The 18,954-nt window shown below is 38.3% G+C and overlaps 1 protein-coding gene across 14 annotated transcripts in view; it reads left to right on the forward strand.

Moving 5' to 3' along the window:
* KATNIP (katanin interacting protein) overlaps positions 1 to 18,954 on the forward strand; it is a 108,984-nt gene that overhangs the window by 50,700 nt on the left and 39,330 nt on the right. For all 14 annotated transcript variants that reach the window (XR_011803642.1, XR_011803643.1, XR_011803644.1 and 11 more), the window contains 5 exons: positions 5,856 to 6,587; positions 7,861 to 8,069; positions 12,118 to 12,193; positions 13,819 to 13,996; positions 16,096 to 16,261. Coding sequence is in view for 10 of the 14 variants with exons in the window: in XM_072023973.1 (XP_071880074.1) it covers positions 5,856 to 6,587; positions 7,861 to 8,069; positions 12,118 to 12,193; positions 13,819 to 13,996; positions 16,096 to 16,261 (1,361 nt within the window). In the remaining 4 variants the exon portion in view is untranslated. The remainder of the gene's footprint in view (positions 1 to 5,855; positions 6,588 to 7,860; positions 8,070 to 12,117; positions 12,194 to 13,818; positions 13,997 to 16,095; positions 16,262 to 18,954) is intronic.

The raw sequence follows: 18,954 nt of genomic DNA on the forward strand, positions 1-18,954 counted from the left end.
TTATATGCAGGCCAATCCACAAGCCGTATAATGCACTCTATATTTGGTAGGCCTAAATCTCTCTTCTTTGTTGCAGTGCTATTCATCTAATTCTGGAATATATTTTATCTTATATAAATCCTCTAAATCAGATTTTGCATTAAGTTAAGAAGTTAAAACCTACTTGTAATGGAAGCACATAAAATATATCATTTAACAGAGGTTTCGTAACAATACAGAATAAGCGATTTCTCTATATTAAAAGCAAGAGATTTGACCAGATCACAATATGGCGTTTGAAGCTTCTTCCTGCATTGTGTTCTCTTTGAACCTTTGTTTTGATGCATGCATAAAATAAATAGAAAACCAATGCTGAGAAGCAAACCAGGGATCTTACAGCACCATTAACTTGGCTACATATAGTTTGTATTTTATGGTATGCATATGAATAGCCCTCTTGTGAGACTTGTGAGTTTTAAAACTTGTCAACATTACTGAAATTGTAAACAAATCCCACCTTAATGCTTTCTTTTCAGTTACAAGAATGGCCAGAATTTAGAGATGAGGGTTATCATGATTCTTGTAGGATGTCCTCTAACCTTGCTCAGAGCAGGTTGTTACCCGGAGCTTAAAACTGAAAAATTGACAATATAACTCCCAATACATGGTTGTCCCAGAGAAAAACACATTTTACAATTTTCATTCTCTCTATACTGTGCAAGGTGAAGTCATTTTCAAAGTGTAACTGAGTGAGCATTAACAATAGGGAAACAGTTTTACGTCTTTCCCTAACAGTGGAGAATTTAAATTTTTACAGAGCTGGGACAACTGCTGTTTCCAATAGAATTATGTGACAAAGGGGACTCTGCAGAAGCCCATATGCAGCGTCACAGCTCATCTTTGGTCTTTAAATGAAGAATAATGAGAACAACAGAAATTAGAAATAGCACATACATGCATACTTGGCTTGAGTTACTGTTGCTATTAAAGCATACAGTTTTATCTTTGGTAACTGCTTCAGTGTTCATAGCAAATGATGAAAGTATGCTGACAAAACTTGCATATAACGTATAATTTGGGGTATTAAAAGTTAAGAGGATTGAAGAACAGAAAGATGAACTTGAGGACTGGAGCGACAGCAGTAGAATGCAATTCAGTAGTACAAACTGCTTGCAAGGTCATTTGGGGACTAATAAGAGAAACTTAAGTTGCAAGCTGAGTAATCATCAGTTGCAAATGACTGAGGAAGAGGAGGATCTTGGCTGAGTAGTTGATCACACACTGACTATGAAATGCTAGTGCGATGCAGGCATGATTACAGCAATGCACTCTGAGGATGTATCAGCAGAGGCATTTCTGTTAGTTAGGGAAACGTTACTATCTCAGTGCAGGCACTTGTGAGACTTCAATTGGAAAACTGTGGTTCTGATCATCCATTTTCAGGAAAGCTGATTATGAAGTGGAACAGAAGAGAGCATTTAGAATGATTTGGGAAACGAAGCGTGTGATTGCAGCATGGAAATATGATTGCTATTTATAGCTGCTGGGAATAGAAATGAGATTAATACAACAGAGAAGAGAAGAGGAAAGATGTTTTTTTCCAAGCTAATGTCCCAAAATGTATTTTACTGAAGTTACTAGAGGAATTGCATGGTGTGCATTGCTGGCAGAAGCAGGACACAAGGCTTGGTGATTCAAGACATTCCTCTTAAACCCACAGGGGAGATGAATGCTGAATGTGTTGTTATTTCTGGGCTCTGGGATAGCATCCGTCATACAATCCTCTCAGGCATGCAGGAGGCTGGGAATGTGTCTGTAACACCTGCAAGTGTTCTTTAGCTACATGCAGAGTTGATGACAGAAGTACCACGATAGTTGCACAAGGCTCCAATAAAAATAATAAATTTTAGATGCTAAAAGGAATACCAGATCCTGTAAGTCTTCAGCCATTGACCTGTGCTTTCGAGTTATCCTCTGCTTTCTTTCCAGAGCTCCACTTCTCCTGCTGTCACTCTTTAATGTAGCTAAAAAACCTGTTAACCTCCCATTGAAAATCACTCCTATTGCACTCTTCTAGAAGTGCTTTGGAGTTGTAATCTCTGTATTGCTTAGAGTACTTACCATTTAAAAAAAAAAAAAAAGGGAGGGTGGGGAAGAAAACAAAAGGGAAAAAAATCAAAAACAGGGAAGGCCAACTGATATCAAATACTCTTCTGTACATGCCTATCTTGAAAATTTCAAGCTTTGGCATTTTCAAGTGTTAAATAAATATGCGGTATCTTATTCAGGTAAATTGTAAGAATCTGGGAAGTACTCTTTGGGATCACCCATCCCACGAGTATACACAGGGACAATGATTTGAACAAGGAAGTGATTTGTAAATAACTTATGTTCTCTGAAATACTACTCTGAAATTTGTTTCCTATTTGTATTTCCCATGCGGGATGGAGAAGAGCAGACAGGTTGGTCTCCAGGCTTTTATGCCTATGTATATGGAACACAACCCTCTTTCAGGTAGTTTCCCATCTGCTTTCAAGTTCTTATTTTTATCTCAGTTGTCCCTGGTGTAAAAGATTATTGGCTATAGATAGGCTAGGAACATTACTTATTTCCCAGTGATTCCAAAACCAAAATTAAAAATTAGTCTTAAGTAGTCTTTTGGGAAAACATTATTTTGCATTTTATTGCAATTGGCATTTATTCTTGATAACCATTTGTTTTAGTATCCACTCAAGGACATTGTACAGAACTAAAATCTAGCCCATGGGCCTGTAATTGTTTGGTACTACGTTTGCTTTTCTCCATTTATTTGAAGAAAATATAGAAGTGACAGCTTTTTTGAAAATCTTTGTTATCATCTGCTCTTAATCATGTTGAGCTGGAAATTAAGCCGCTCCCCAGCATGACCACAAGGAGAGCTTGCTTCACTCCCACACAGCTCCTCTTGCATGCTGCCCCCATTGTATTCCCATGCAATGCTTCATCGTTATCCCCCTCTGGCTGGCCAGGGAGAGGAGTGTTTGGGTCTCATCTGCATAGAAAGCAACATTCACCTCATCCTCTTTGTACACGGAATCTACTTCTTTTCTCATCACTGTTCTTTAAATGCATGTGACTGAAGACTCTTTCCCTCTTTGCTGTTTAATTATTTGTAGTTGCTTTGGGCACTGTAAGTTTAATGGTTTAATTTACACCCCCCTTAGACATGGCACCCTGTCAGTTCCTTTTGCCAGTCCTGGTGGGTTCTGCATTTACTTTGGATAACCTTGCAAAGACTTTTCATCCAGAGAAGCCTGTATCCTTCACTCCATTGCTTATTCTTTGTCAATATGTAAGGTCCAGGTATTATTTCTGTTTGCCCATTTGGAAAATGACCTGGGCCAATCTGTAGGATTACTGTTGTTCTTATGCCACCTGTGCTGCTCGAGGTGCAAGCTTTGCTAGCAGGGATACTCAATTCCCAGCCATGACTTCCCTTTTCCAGGGGTACTGGTTTAGGTCTCATTTGTCCTGACCCGTCAAGACTGACAGGTGGCAGAGTCAAAAATCCTCATTTTACTGGGAAAGAAAGGTTCAACATGGCTAAGTGCTGGGTCCTGCACTTTAGCCACAACAACCCCATGCAGCGCTACAGGCTTGGGGCAGAGTGGATGCAAAGCTGTGCAGAAGAAAAGGAGCTGGGGGTGTTGGTCAGTGCGCACCTGAACATGAGCCAGCAGAGTGCCTAGGTGGCCAAGAAGGCCAGCAGCATCAGGAATGGCTTGTATCAGGAACAGTGTAGTCAGCAGGAGCAGGGAGGTCCCCCTGTGCTCTGCTCTGGTGAGGCCCCACCAGTACCTCAAGTGCTGTGTTCAGCTTTCAGCCCCTCACTACAAGGACATCGAGGCCCTGGTTGCTGATACCATGCAGTGACTTGGGCAGTTAGGAATTGAGGAAACCTGCATGAAAGACAGATCCTATGCAAGAGGATGGTGGCAACAGAAGTTGTAGTTAAAGGTAGAATATAGAAGACAGTGGCAAAAGCAGAAAGGAAGAGGAGGATCTGTAGTTACGTAGATCTGATGCTAAATTTAAAAGAATTACCTTGCCAAATCCAAGCAGCAGTTTTAATTTTTTTCTCCCTTCAGGGCCCACTAAAGAGTATGCTTTAGGTTAGTATCTTTCCAGCCATCATTCTGATGGTTTCTCAGAAGTATTTTTAGCTTCATATGTCAAGGTTGTTACAGACTTCTTTTCTGTCTAAGTGGAGGAAAAATGTAAGTTTCTGGTAAACTGTTAAATCTTGTGTTGAAGATTTTCACTAAGAGCATAGCATTTCTTTGGTGCTGTATAAATATACAAGGGGTTATAAATGTGTAAGAAACCATCCACCTGCTCTGAACTATATTTACGATTTACAGAAAAACTATGCATTCAGAGGAGGTAGAAGGAAACCATGTGAAGTCCTTTTAATTACGTTTTGTTTTTGCTGTGCCAGTTACACTTGCTGCATAGTCTAGCCTCCCAGCCCTGACCATTTCACTAGTGATGGTGAAAGGCAGCAGCCAGTTTAGAGGCGTAGGCAGACAAGGTAGACACTGGGTAGAATGCAGAAATGAACAGTCAAGTGATCTCTTCAGGTTAATCCACATTATTCGATGCACTCACGTGCAATAACTTATCATTTTGGCAGTATGTTTTCAGCAGGAGTTAGCTTTTGGATTTGTTACCTTGTGATACAAAGCTTAAGAAATCCTTGAGTAAGAAGTCAGTTCTTTCCATTTAGGAAGTGCACATTAATTACAGCTTAAGTTTCTAATATTTTAAACTCAAAGTTTAGCATGTTTGAAATTTACAGGCAGTAATAACAGAACGGAGGTTAACCCACTACACAAAAAATGCTGGATTGATGCTTCATGAGTTTATCTTAAAATGCTATATTTGTAGAATTTTAATTTCCATCCACAGATAAGTATGCATCTGCAGTAGAGAAGCTATGTCATCTTCCAGTAGCTGTACAAATAATTCTGCTTCTGTTTTTATCATGCCTGCCCTACCCATTCCATTGGAATTTCTCACCAACTTATTTCAGCCTGTTTTGCTGAAATAGGAAGCACTTTTTTTTTTTTCCCCTGTAATGCTTTGGAAACTCAACTCTGTCCAACAGTATGAAAGGTCTTCCGCAGAAATGCAGAGGATGATACCTTGTGATGGCCACCCATTAAGTATCACTGAGTAAAGTCCTTGAATCAACTAGTAGGTCACTGCTTAATGCAAGTACAGCCTGTCCATTGCAGCCTGAGGTTCAATAGCTCTCAAAAAGTAAAAGTTAGGCACTTGGACACTGCCACCAGCAAAGATTGAATGGACTTTGTGCTTGCAGAAATACTATGAAGAGAAGCTGTCTAAAAGCCTCTGTCTTATTGATTAATTTTGCCTTCTGTCAGTCTGCACATTTTGTGTTTACTTGTATCATGTTGTCTATCTGCATTTTCCAAATCTAATATGAAATGTGGAGTGTGGTAATGGCAGGTAGGGTATAGTTAACACTGTGCACTTTCTGCATGTTTTTTTTTCCAAAGGGTTTTGGCCAAGATCTTAAATTAAAGAAATTCATCATTATGCAAATTTTGTGTGTTGAGTCAAGAATTTAAGTCTAAAACTTATATTTTGGTATGTTGGCATGCGCTCTGCTCTTCAATTGTTTTCATTATGTCTAAGTGGAAAGGGAAATTGTGACATAGCCTTTTAAACAGGGAAGCAATATGAAAGTGCTAATATACCAGAATTTCACTTGGGGAATGTGAATATAACCAGCATAATTCTAGAAAGTGTGCTGTAGTCATTTGCTTCTAGTCTTGTCAATACATTAAATTCATACATAATGTTATTTTCAGATGAAGACTTTTCTATCAAGGACATAGCCACCTCTAGAGCAAAGTGGCACAATGAACAAGAAAATACCCTGCAGGAGTCCTGGAACTCCTTGGTAAAGTTTAATTATTCCCATCGTGGCCGCATCTCTAACATGGATTTTCAAGGGGATATCTTTGATGAATTTCTCCATCAGCAGAAGATCAACCGGACTGGAGAATATCATCTAATGAAAAAAGAGGGAGTACAAACACTATCAAAAAGGCAAGAAGAAAATTCAGTGGAGGCACATGATGGAAGTGATTTTAAAATCCCTGTTTTACCTTATGGGCAGCACTTAGTAATAGACATTCGAACAACATGGGGAGACAGACATTATGTTGGTCTTAATGGAATTGAAGTTTTCAGTTCTAAAGGAGAGCCTGTTCAGATTGCAAAAATAACAGCTGAACCACCTGATATAAATATATTACCAGCTTATGGCAAAGATCCCAGAGTAATAACCAATCTAATTGATGGGGTAAATCTGACGCAGGATGATATGCATCTTTGGCTAGCACCATTTACTCCTGGAAAACCTCACTTTATCTTTATTGACTTTGTGAATCCCTGTCAAGTAGCTATGATTAGGATTTGGAATTATAATAAATCTCGCATACACTCTTTCAGAGGTGTGAAAGACATTATAATGATGTTAAATGAACAATGCATCTTTAAAGGAGAAATTGCAAAAGCTTCAGGAACCTTGTCTGGAGGTATGCTATCATTTCTTACTTTCTGTGTGGAAACAGCAACATAATATAAACAAATACATATGTCTTGTTTTTTATCACTTTCCACTTCAAGTCAAATTGGCACTTTGTTAATATTTAGTCCTTTTAATTTAAAAATATAATGCAAAACTAATGCATTCTTCAATGATACTGTGAATTTAAGTAACATATGGAGCTAATTTTTATTCTTAGCAAAGTCTTAACAACTAGACCTTATTTCAGTAACAGTCTTCAATATTTACAGGTTGCTGGTTTTTAGTCTTCACAGGTAGTCTTCACAGTTTGGAAAAGTTTTTTGGAGATTTTTTTTCATTTTCTTTTTATAACTACTTGAAATTTGACTGGGTTTTCTAGGTTTGTCTGCTGTGCAGTGTAAGGTAGAAATTATAGAATCATAGAATATCCCAAGTTGGAAGGGACCCATAAGGATCGTTGAGTCCAACTCCTGGCACCACACAGGTCTGCCCAAAAAATCAGACCATATGACAGAGAGCACAGTCCAAACACTTCTTAAACTCTGACAGGCTTGGTGCAGTGACTACATCCCTGAGGAGTCCCTGTGAAGAGCCTCTTCCTGATATCCAGCCTGAACCTCCCCTGTTGCAGCTTGACTCTGTTCCCTCGGGTCCTATCACTGGTGACTAAAGAGAATAGTGGAGGGACAGATCGGTGCCTGTCCCTCCACTCCCCCTTGTGAGGAAGCTGTAGACTGCGATGAGGTCTCCCCTCAGCCTCCTCTTTTCCAGGCTGAACAGACCAAGTGACCTCAGCCGCTCCTCTTATATCTTCCTCTCTGGGCCCTTCACTATTTTTGTAGCCCTCCTCTGGACACTCTCCAACAGTTTCACATCCTTTTTGTACTGTGGTGCCCAGAGCTGCACACAGTACTCGAGGTGAGGCTGCACCAGCGCAGAGTAGAGCAGGACAATCACTTCCCCAGACTGACTAGCAGTGCTGTGTTTGATGCGCCCCAGGATACTGTTGACCCTCCTGGCTGCCAGGGCACACTGCTGGCTCATATTCAGCCTGTTACCAACCAAAACCCCCAGAACCCTCTCTGCAGGGCTGCTGTCCAGTGTTGTGTTGCCCAGAAATTGAATATAGTTATTATATCAGTAGTCAGTACCTATTCCCAGTATATTATCTTTAAACACTACTGCAAACTTAAATGTAAAAGAAAGACCGAAGACAGTTTTTATCACTCTGTATATTCTTTTGTATGGTTTCTGTATTTAATTCTATATATTGCCTTCAGCTCCGGAGCACTTTGGGGATACTATATTGTTCACTACTGATGATGATATTCTTGAAGCTGTATTCTGCTATGATGAGATGTATGATGGAGAAACAGAAAATGACAGCTCCCTGAGATATGAAGAAGAACTAAAGAGGCCAGCAACTGCTGATGGGGATGGAGATGAAAGACCTTTCACACAAGCAGGATTAAGAACAGAGAATCAACAGGTAGGGGCCTCTTCATTCAGAATTCTATAGACACGTCTTTCTGAAACATGACATGAAAGTAGGAGGCACTGATTTCCCTTACGGCATAAATCTCCACAGAAAAACTAATACAGCTATCTGCCTGTTTTGAAGTGTAGTTGTTTGTGTTTTTTTGTGTTTTTTTTTTTTTTTTTTTCCACCAGCTCAATAACAATAATAATAATTTCATTTTTTTTTCAAGCACGGGAGATCCTCCAATTTTTGCTTTCTCTGGTTAGGAAGACTACAAGGAAGGATATACTAGATTGTGTGTGTGTGTATTCATTTTCTTATTTTGTATTACTTTACTTATTTGGGCAGAGATTAGAGGCGTTTCTTTTTGATTTAGTTACTCCCGAAGGTTTATGCCATTGACAATGACTTTGACCATACACTTAGTCTTGTAATGATTTACTCTGTTCCGTGTCACTCCAAACCAAAGATTTTTCCATGTTTTCCATACAGAGTGTACTCTTCTTTATTTCTTCCTCTACAAATAAAGTAACTGAGGTGGGAAGGATCTCCCATAATAGCATTTTTTACCTTTCCCCTCTCTCACTTTATTTTTAACTCTTTTCTATTCTGACTAGCATCTTCATGGGTCTATGTCCATTTTACAGCATAAAAATTTCCCCTACTATTCCATACAGTAGGTATTTTACTAATTAGAGGAAAACTGTGTTTTCAGGCACTGCAGTCTTGCCTCATATCAGTCCAGCCCAACAGTCCAGTGTCTGAGCAAAGATCCTGCAAGATTTTCTGCTTAAGATAGTATTATTCAGTCTCTGACCCGCTTTCCATCAGATCTTACACCTTCTTAGAATATTCATGAGCACCTGCTATTTCTCCAATGAGGACATCGTTGGCTAGGGGAAACTCTTGTATATTTAAAAGGAGATCCAAAACTGAATCAAACAAAATTCCAGCTGGTTCAACTGAAGTGCCCCCAGCAATATATGGTTCCTAATGAGCCTCGTGCTGTGTTGAGACCTGCCTGTTCTACCTTGACCTCTTCTCCTGGGGGCTTATAGGACATAAAATGTTATGACACTGGCAGCAACTCTAACCCTTTGAATCCTCCAGTGCCACCAGAGGCATAACTTAACATAACTTAACTTAACAAATAGGCCTTAACACTGCCACTGGTAATTCTGGTTCCATCTTTGCTTTCAGTATCTTAAACTGTTCTGATACCTTATGCAGTGTAGGATTTCTTGAACACAAATTGAAATTCGCCTGACTTTTATTGATCCACTTGTTCATTGTTAGCATTCACTCAGGACCTCTTCCATTGCAAAAGCTTAGGAGGCCTGGACTGCGTGGTCATTACTCAGAGCCTCTGCTTTTTATTTTGCTGTTCATCTGTGATGTTTTTCTTATTTCTTTTCTAACCCCGAAACATGCTGTATCAGCAATAGAATAACAAAAGCTATTGCGACTGAACCATTGATCTCCCTGTCATTCAGAATTTGCTAGTACCATGAAGATTTTCAAGCTGGATGCTTATGCTGTCAGAATGATACGAATCTACTAGATGATTTGTCTTCCCCAGCATAGAGTTGTCGTTCAGACCAATATTGGGTTTGAACAGTCTCTGCCTGTTGACCCTTTCTTGCTGTGACTGAGATAGTGTTTTACTGTGCTGATTACAGAATTTTTAAAAGCTCTTAATGGAACCATCCTATATGCTCGTCAAATATTATCTATGGTCATTTGTCTTCCATCTCTTTCTCCATGATTTCAGTTAACATGTCAACTTTTATAGCAGGTCAGACCTGTGACTAGTGCACTTGAGCCAACTCTGACAGTCACTAGTAGTGGATATCAAGGCAGAATGTAAGAACAGAGCAAAAATGCAGTGATTGTTTTTCTGGAGCACTCATCCAACCCTTAGGAGTTTGTGTCACAAGAACTTTTATTGACTTTTGTGTTTAGTGTCCCTCCATGAATTTTTATTGCGTTGATTTGTCCACCGGCTATTCTAAATATCTTACTTTCCAGAATGATGTCATACTTTAGTTTTTCCTCACATGGAAGATGCTGTAGAACACGGTCAGGTGTAGGTGCATTGTAATACTTACTGCTTTTTATTTATTTTCCAGCAACTCTTATGTGGGGTAATATTTTGTTCTAGCCATGAGGTATCACAATGTTCGTAGGCAGTGTTGAAATAGAACGTTAGACTAAGGCTGAAAAAAAAGATAGAGGCACCAGTGGAATGGAGGGATCTGAGTGGCCAAGAAGTGGGGAAGGAGGAGAAAAGAGGTGGTAAAAGGTGTCTTTAAAAATATTTTTAGGCACTATTCTGCATTCTATAAAGGCACTAGCTTTATTGAGTCTGTGGAGTTTTAATATTCAGCAGAGTTCCAAATTTTGATTCCCAGGCTGGTCTTTGAAAGTTGTTCTGTGGAAAAGGCATGAGACATCAAAGATGGAGTCACTGTTTTGTGAGAAAATACCCTCCAACAGCAGAGGTTTTTTTCATACTCTGTAGGTTCTGTGTGAGTGTATTATAGTGTGCAGTTCTGATTCAGCTTCACCTACGTAATTACCACAAGGACATCAGCTGCTACATGAAGTATGTTGCTGTCTGAGAACACATGTAGATGATCAGGGATGTCAGTGGTTGTACTATGGAAATTGACTATAATAGTAGGAGACAAGTGTTGATTTTTTTATTTTGTTTTATTTTATTTTTTAGCCATAATGTAAGCCCTGTTGGTGTATTCTGAATGACAGGAAGTCTACTTCTAATGATGAATGAAACTATGGAGAATGAGTCTAGACGCCTAATTTCCTATTTGGCTTTTTGACTACTAATGAGTTTTGAGATGATGTTTTTGTAGAACTACTTACAACAATGACAAGATTTCATTCAGATCTCCTATTACTTTGTAGCCCAATATTTCATATGTAAAGTCAGGATTGTTTCTCTTCTGCATAGCATTTTTACATTTATCTACAATTAAGTTAATGTTATTTTATCACCCTCACTCAGTGAAAGGAAGTCTATCTGCAAACCTTTGCAGTTGTCCTTTGTCTTTACTACCATAATTGCCTCAGTAGGATCAGCAAATTTTGTCATTTGTGGGTTTTTTTTGTTTGTTTTTCCTGGATTTTCACTTTCCTGAATTGTCAAAACCAACAGTTAATTCCTGTTTGCAGACCAGGTGTTTAATTAGTTAGGATTTCCTCCACGGCAGCTTAGCTTACTCAGAGATTTTGAGGAGGTGTTTTTGTGAAATGCTCTCTGGAAATGCACCTTGTTGCATTGCCTATTGACCAATTAAAATAATGTTACTAGATCATTGAGCCATTAGTTTGGATCCAGCTTCTGTTTAAAAAATAAAATAAATAGATATGGATTGATTTCTGGGGTTGAAAAAGATTTATTTTTTCATCCCTTGCTGTCAGCCATGATTGTACTTATGAAAAATATCTTCATTTCAAGGTAGGTGATCAATAGAATAAAGACCATAAATTTTTAATCCATGAGGAAAAAGCATATTCCTTGGCAGCCTCGATAATTTGTGTTGTTAACTATTAATTAGTATTGTCAAGGAACAAACACCTGCTTTTGGTAAGGTTGCTCATTTCTTCTGCCCTCTGATTCTAGGGAAAAAACGCAATGGCACTTTGAGGTCTTACATTGCATCCAAACATTTTATCTCTGTGACACACATGCTACGTGTTGCAAATGCAGTATGTCATCATTTGCTAATGGCAGCCTGCATGAAAGTAAGAGTGACTTATCAATTCCAACCTCTCCAAGAAAAGTCATCCCACGCTAGGAAATCTCATAAATGCACTAACAACATCAACAAACATATTGTCTTGACTTAGTAAGGATGCATGTGGTCTTTCATGTTTAGGGGCATGTTTTCCATTGTTTGCAGAACAGCCTGAGTGGTGAGGCAAAGGGAGACTGAAACACAAAAAGCTGTACATAAAACAAACAAATATGTTATGAACTGTCTTAAAAGTGTATATTTAAATGCATGTTTATTGCACCTGTTGGCTTACTTTTTAGGTACAAAAGCAAGTAATTCTGCCAGACTCTTCCTCTGAATGTATACCCAAGGAGCCAGGAATATTTACTGGAAAGTGTAAGTTCTTTCTTTTACTGCTTGCATACGCCACTCCACACCTACCCCCTCACTCTCCTGACATGTTATCAAGGAGAATCTGAATTGTCAGAGTCACACGGTGACAGATGTCTGGTCTGGAATAAAGAAGAGTAATTGAATATTTAAGACAGAAGCTTTCTTTTACTGTGGATTTTAGAACATTATATTGTGACAGCTGGCATTTAATCTCAAAAATAACACTAGCCATTTGCGTAGTCCTTGAATGGGATTTGTGATAGCTGTGTCCATTACCAAGTAATTCTATTCCAATCCCGCATATTTATTTAGACTGACTGAATTTCTCAGATCAGATTCACAATAGAAAGCCTACAGTTAAAACTAGACCAGAATGTTACATCCCTACTGAAAGTACCTGATCTGTTTATCCTGCACAAAAGCAAATCTTTCTGGCCTTTAAATTATTTTCTAGTGAACCTCTGAATGGCCCAGAAGTATAATTTCCTGGTCCTTTGACCAGCAGAGGAGAAATTGGGTTCTTGTGCCTGGCATAATGCCTTTAGCAAACTGTGATATGCTCTCTGAAAATAACCACAATACTGTTATTCAGCTATGTATCTATTGTCTATATGTATAATCTAGATCTATAAACTTTGTATATGAACATCTATGATCGGCTCATATCTGTGAACTTTAGATGCCTTTCTCTTGTTCCATTTCTCAAAGTCAATGAAAAAGATAGTGAGGTTATAATTCAGAGATTAGTAGATGGAGTCTCTCATTTGGACAAGATCTTGTTAAGAAGTTGATTGGAGTAGCTTGTCTCTACCCAAGAAAGAGGTTGGATAATACATGGTAGGATTCATGGCTTGGATTCAAGCTGTTGGCAAGTGGACAGGCATCAATGTGGCATTGATGGTGTCGCAGTAATATCTGCCACACTGTCCTAAATAAAGAAAACTGTGAGGTTATGTGACTAGCTGATGGTAATTGAGCCTGATCCTTGAATGAAATGTGCTCAGATGCAGACTATCAGCAGTCATTTATGCCAGGCTGTGAGCAGGTGAATTTAGAATGCATTAGTGGGTTACAATGTGGAGAGTGAGTGGATCCCCTAGTGCCACTAGTGGCAGTGGCAAACCCAGCCCAGAGCAAATTGCTGGGTTGCTGGCTAGCTGGAGAGAGACCAGAGAAAGAAGCCTTCCTCCTCCTGACAGCCTACATAAACACTGCAGTGCTCTTACCTGTATTATCTTGAATTACTCTGTATTAACCCACGGTATGAATCACAGAATCATTAAGGTTGGAAAAGACATTCAAGATCATCTGATCCAATAGTGTTTTAAGTGTGGGGGTGTTCTTTTCTTTTATGAGGATCAGGGCTTGTAAGTAGCAATTTTGCATTGGTGCTCTGTTTTGGAAAACGTTTGTACTTTCAAGTCTTTGTGCAGTCCAGCTTTCCTGTTATCTTTGCTTTTAAGAAATCTATCAGATCTTTCATGTTTATGTTTTTGGTGTCTTTGACTGCTCTGTACTAGTGAAAGTGTCTTCCAGTTCACACTGATTATTCAGTTTTGGAGTCTTTGTGCCTTACTTCATACTAGTAATTATGTATGTGTGTATATTGTATGTATATTTTTATATAGGCCTGCAACTGAATTTTACCATGAACTGGGGAGATTCTCATTACCTTGGGCTGACTGGACTTGAAGTGATAGGAAAGAATGGTCAAGCATTAAAAATAAGTACAGAACAGATTTCTGCTTCACCCCAAGACTTGAATGATCTTCCAGAGTATACAGGAGATTCCAGAACATTAGAAAAGTAAGTAGTGAAAGAGGTGGAGTCTGCTCAATATTCTTATCAATCAACAGTTTTAGAGTTTATCAATTTTAAATGCACTTTACATCAAATTGGATAAAATGACAGAATTATATGAACTTTTGTTAGGTTAACACATGTAAATACCAACACGATTTTCATACCCTCATTACTGATTCTTGGATTTCATGAGCTTCCCAGGAACGGTTTGTTGCAGAAAAATTAATGAGGTGTTTCCAAAAGACAATATTTGAGTTGGGAAAAGGTAATGTGCCTGATTGGTATCACTGCTAAGGACATTCCAGGCAGAAATATGTGCCTTCTATTAGCATTTGTCTATGCATATGCAGTAATATTTTTGCAGGATTACTGAATAATTACAAGGAAAAACGTCAAGTTAGTGAAGAGTGACGTTGTATTAGGGAATTGCAGGAGTAGATACTAATCTTTAATACTGCAGCTTTTGTTTAACTCCAATGAAGTTTTATTCATTGGCAAATAAACTTTCTCAAATTATGAAATGTACAAAAATCTTTTCCATAGGTTTAAAGATCTAAGAAATCTTCCTGTGAGATCCCTTATGATGAAGAGGTTCTGGAGGTACTATCCAGACTCCTCTATGATGGACCCAGATACAAAGAGTTAATTTAGCTTTTCCTTAGGTATCTTATCACCTCTGGATGCATTTTTTTACAGCCTGGTCATCTGTTGATCCTAGAGTTTCTGGCAGGCTTTCTGCCTCTGATGTATTTGAGGAATTTTATTTATGGTACCTTTTGCGTGCTAGCCTTCATAACCTTTCTTAGCCTGTGAATATACATTTACCCTTCCAGAGTTTATGATCCTGTTGATTTAGTTTGTTTGATCATGACTTTTGTTGAAAGATGGCTTGTAATACTTTCTTTATCTGCCACTAAGCCAGGCTGGCTTCCATTTTTTCAAGTCCTCCCCCTTTCTAATGTCTTGCTTAGTGAGACAGATTTGTTCTATGCTTCCAGTATGATATCCCTTAATATTCTGTCTGCTGTGTATAAGGATTTCATTTTTTCTTTCTTTTCTTTTTTCTTTTTTTTGTCAGACTCCATTTTTACTTAAGAGGCTTCTTTAGCACAAGAAATAGGGGCTTTATTTTTTCCTTTTGATATTTCTGCAAAGTATGTTGAGTTTGAGTAGGCTTCAGTGCTCTTCAACTACAAAATTTCAAGTCCTGTGTACTATTTAGGACCAAGCCAAGTTTTACACCTTTTTCATCGGTTCAGTTTCTCTGTGAAAAGAGTCCTTACACATACCTGTTTCTGTGAGGAACTGCCAAGTCTGGTACCCACTTATTTATTACACTTTTAAGTAGAGTAGGTACTTAGGGCAGTGTACAAAAGTAATTACACTGGGTCAATTAATTCATGTTCTCCTTTGCACTCTTTGTATGCCATAGTTTGTGGTGGAAGTTGGAATTCCAAGATGAGGAAATAATGTAATGAAATTTACCTAGTCAGCCTAACACCTGTGCTATTATGAGACAACACTATCACTTTGGTAGAATTATTTATTTATTTATTAAAAACGAAGTAGGAATATGCTTAACTGTGAGCATGATGAAAGATGTGAACAGACTGCTGCTTCTCTGAGCTATATCCATCAGCCATTCAGCTCAGATTCAGTATAGTTGCATTATATAGTTGCACACAGTAACACACTGCAGACTGCCAGGTATGCTAAGCTAGGCACAGTTCTGTGTTAGTAAGTTATATAACGTCTGGGCCTTAGGGCTTTGCCTTCAGTCATTTCGGTACAGAGATACCAAATTAGCTTTTCTCTACCTGTTCACACAGGGAAAAATAAGGATTTGTCTGTTATTCCTCAACAGACTCAACTAAACGAAATGTTTTTATTTTTTCTTCTGCCTCCCTATCACCCCGGCCTTCAATTCAATGATTATGTATTACTTTTTTTTTATTATTATGCTTCTTTAATTTAATAGACATAGGCATAATAAAGCCCTGGAATCTGTAAGTGGAAATCAGAAAAAGACCTAGTAAAGCACTTGTTTTCATGAGTAAAGCAGGCTTTTCCTTTCTGCAGCTAATGGATTTTTCTCTTTGTAGGTTAATAGATGGGACTAATATCACAGCTGAGGATGACCATATGTGGCTCATTCCCTTCTCTTTTGGAGAAAATCATCTGCTCACAATCCATTTTTATAAAATTGAAAATATTGCAGGGCTTCGCTTTTGGAACTATAATAAATCTCCAGAGGATACCTATAGAGGGGTAAGTAAAAGAAAAGGAGCACTGCCAGCAAAAATATACAGCAGTGCGTTGGAAAATTGGTACTGTGATGAATGAATATAGCTGCCTTAATGGAATGCCATAAATCTTTCTAGATTGTCTGAGTCTGAGTTTTGTGGCAGGTATAATGCATTTCTGTCTCCACAAACAGCAAATACTGGAGAAAAAAAAGAGAGAGACAGTTTAAAGAAAACTTCACAGATGATTTTTCTAAGAGACGCATAGTAGCACATATTATTTTCAAGATACATGATCTTGAAGTGATATCCTCTCACTAGCCAGTATTTAGGCCTACCATATGATTCTTCATTTCCTGCAATAAAAGGGTTGGTAGAACAGTGAGCACTTCAACAGAAATCCTGTTTGGATAAGTTAAAGAAAGCAGTATCTGCATATAAACTTTTTGTTGTCTCTGGCAGTGGTGTCATTTAAAGTGTTTTCATGCTCTCTGCTGTTTTTAAGTCTGTCATTTTAAAAGTTATCATTTAGTACATCAATTATAAAAGCTGTATAGCTATTTAGTTAACTAGTAATGTTTAGTAAAATGTTAAATAGAGAATTTGGTGTGCCTTTTTAAAACAAGGAATATAATGAAACTTCATTATACTTGCATCACGAAACCCAAGGCTCTGTCTCTGTGGCCATGCCATGCAGTTTTCAAATTTGCTTTCAGTTTTTAAGTGTATACTACCATAGAGTTTATGGTTCATTAAACCTATGTAGTTACCAGGCAGTTGAATGGAAAACAGCTGGGGATAGCAGAGTTGTACTTGGCTGTCATACGTGGATTGTTTTAAGCCCAATTAATCAACGCTACTTTTTTCAATAAGCGAGTCTCTAGAACTCTTAACATTTGTTTGGGAAAGCTGCCATTTTCAAGCAGTTTGGCTAATGTAGTTTAGCTAAAATTGTATAACATACCTCCTCACTTCTTTTTCTGAATTACTTGCTTTAGTTTTGTTTTTATCCTGAACTCTTGGAGCTGACTATCAAATAACATCTGTTGGAGTTGGTGTTATATCTAGCTCTCATTCTGAGTTTGGCTGTAACTCATTTCCCTGCTTTTTCTCATATGATGTTGCAATGAAAGTGAAGAATTTGTTGCTGTTCACTGCACAGTTTGTGAATCCGTGTCTCCAGATCTTCCCATTCACATTTAACTGGTGTGTTCTTGACTTCCAAATTCAGTCACATAAGGAGAAAAATGTTGGTGTGTATAAAAGTAGAGAGAAGATGACAAAACAAAAACAAAAAAAAATCAGCAGAGCTCTGGAAAAATTTTTAGAATTGAAGTTGGAGGCATGGGTCCTTCATAAGATTGGACAAGATAGTAGCAAATATTGGAGAACTACTTTTCTACATAAATTTACCTTCCAGGAATTTCTTTCATATGGACAATCACATAAGGAGGAGGTGTTCCCTCTCTGTAACTGAGCCCTGGCATCTTTTAACATAAGCATGAGGTGTTGTAGAGTGCCAAAGACTGTCCAAAGACTCACAGGGTCCAGAGTGTGACATCTTTCATTCTAGCCACAACTGATACAGAAATTTTAACATTTGATAAGTTATTTTTTTCAATTCATTGCATTATCCCAAAATGACACATGGTAGGGTTCAGGAGCATGCTGAGCTTACCACGTAAACATACACCTGTGTAACATATAGTTCTTTTAGTAAAATCCATGACTTAACTGGTATGATTGAGCATAAAGAAAGGACTCTGCCCCATGGGAATGGTACAGCACTGGGACAGTATGCAGTGATAGGGTGAGACCTTGTTGGTGGAGGCTTTCAAAACTCTAACAAAAGGCAGAATAACCCAATTTAGTTTTGCTGGCCGCTCTGCTCTGAGCAAGAGTTGTGACTGGAGACAACACAGAACTCTATCTGAATTAAAATTTTTCTGTGATTCTTTATATGTATTGCAATCTGAAGAACTGTCTGTAAATGGTGTTGTGGAATGTTTTTCTCTACTATTATGAGCCCAAGTTTCTCCAAGGCAGAGCAGGGAAGAAAAGTTTGAACATGAATTTTCCAATCAAATCTACTTTCTGTGTGTGTCTCAGTTATTAAAGGAGGAAAAACAAACAAACAAACAAAAACCAACAACAAAAAACAGATCCCTAAGATCTAATGGGGAATTTGTTTTTTGGAGACCAAACCAAGACAGGAAGGAAGGAAGGTGTTGTGTGTGTTTGTTTGTCTGTTTGTTTTTACAGTTTATTTGCTAGATTGACAAAAGAGGTGGATCCAATAAAGCATGCTTGTGAGTGGCACACCTGTAAGTCCCATAGCAGTTACCGGGTACAATTTAAATGAGGCGTTTTTACCTCCAGTTCTGCAAAAGGATGAATGAGACAAGTTATTTGGAAAACTGAAGGTGCAGGATATCTGCTGGGCCCTGCAGCAAAGAGGCTTTGAACTGCAAACCTAGGGCAAAGTGACATTTGTTTTCTGAAGTATTGCTGTTCTTCTAGGAAACAGGATGTGAAATATAATGATTTTCTAGGCAGCTGTAGACTGGTGGATTCTATTCACAGCTTTAGTATGAGAGGGTAATGGCAGTGAACTGTCAAAATGAAGGCTTGCATGCTATTTCCAGCTCTATGAAAAATTACCTTGTGAAAGCTTTGTTATGCGATTTGTAAAATGCTGTGTGTGATGGTTGAGAGCCT

This window comes from Anas platyrhynchos, chromosome 15 (genome assembly GCF_047663525.1).
Source record: "Anas platyrhynchos isolate ZD024472 breed Pekin duck chromosome 15, IASCAAS_PekinDuck_T2T, whole genome shotgun sequence".
NCBI lineage: Eukaryota > Metazoa > Chordata > Aves > Anseriformes > Anatidae > Anas > Anas platyrhynchos.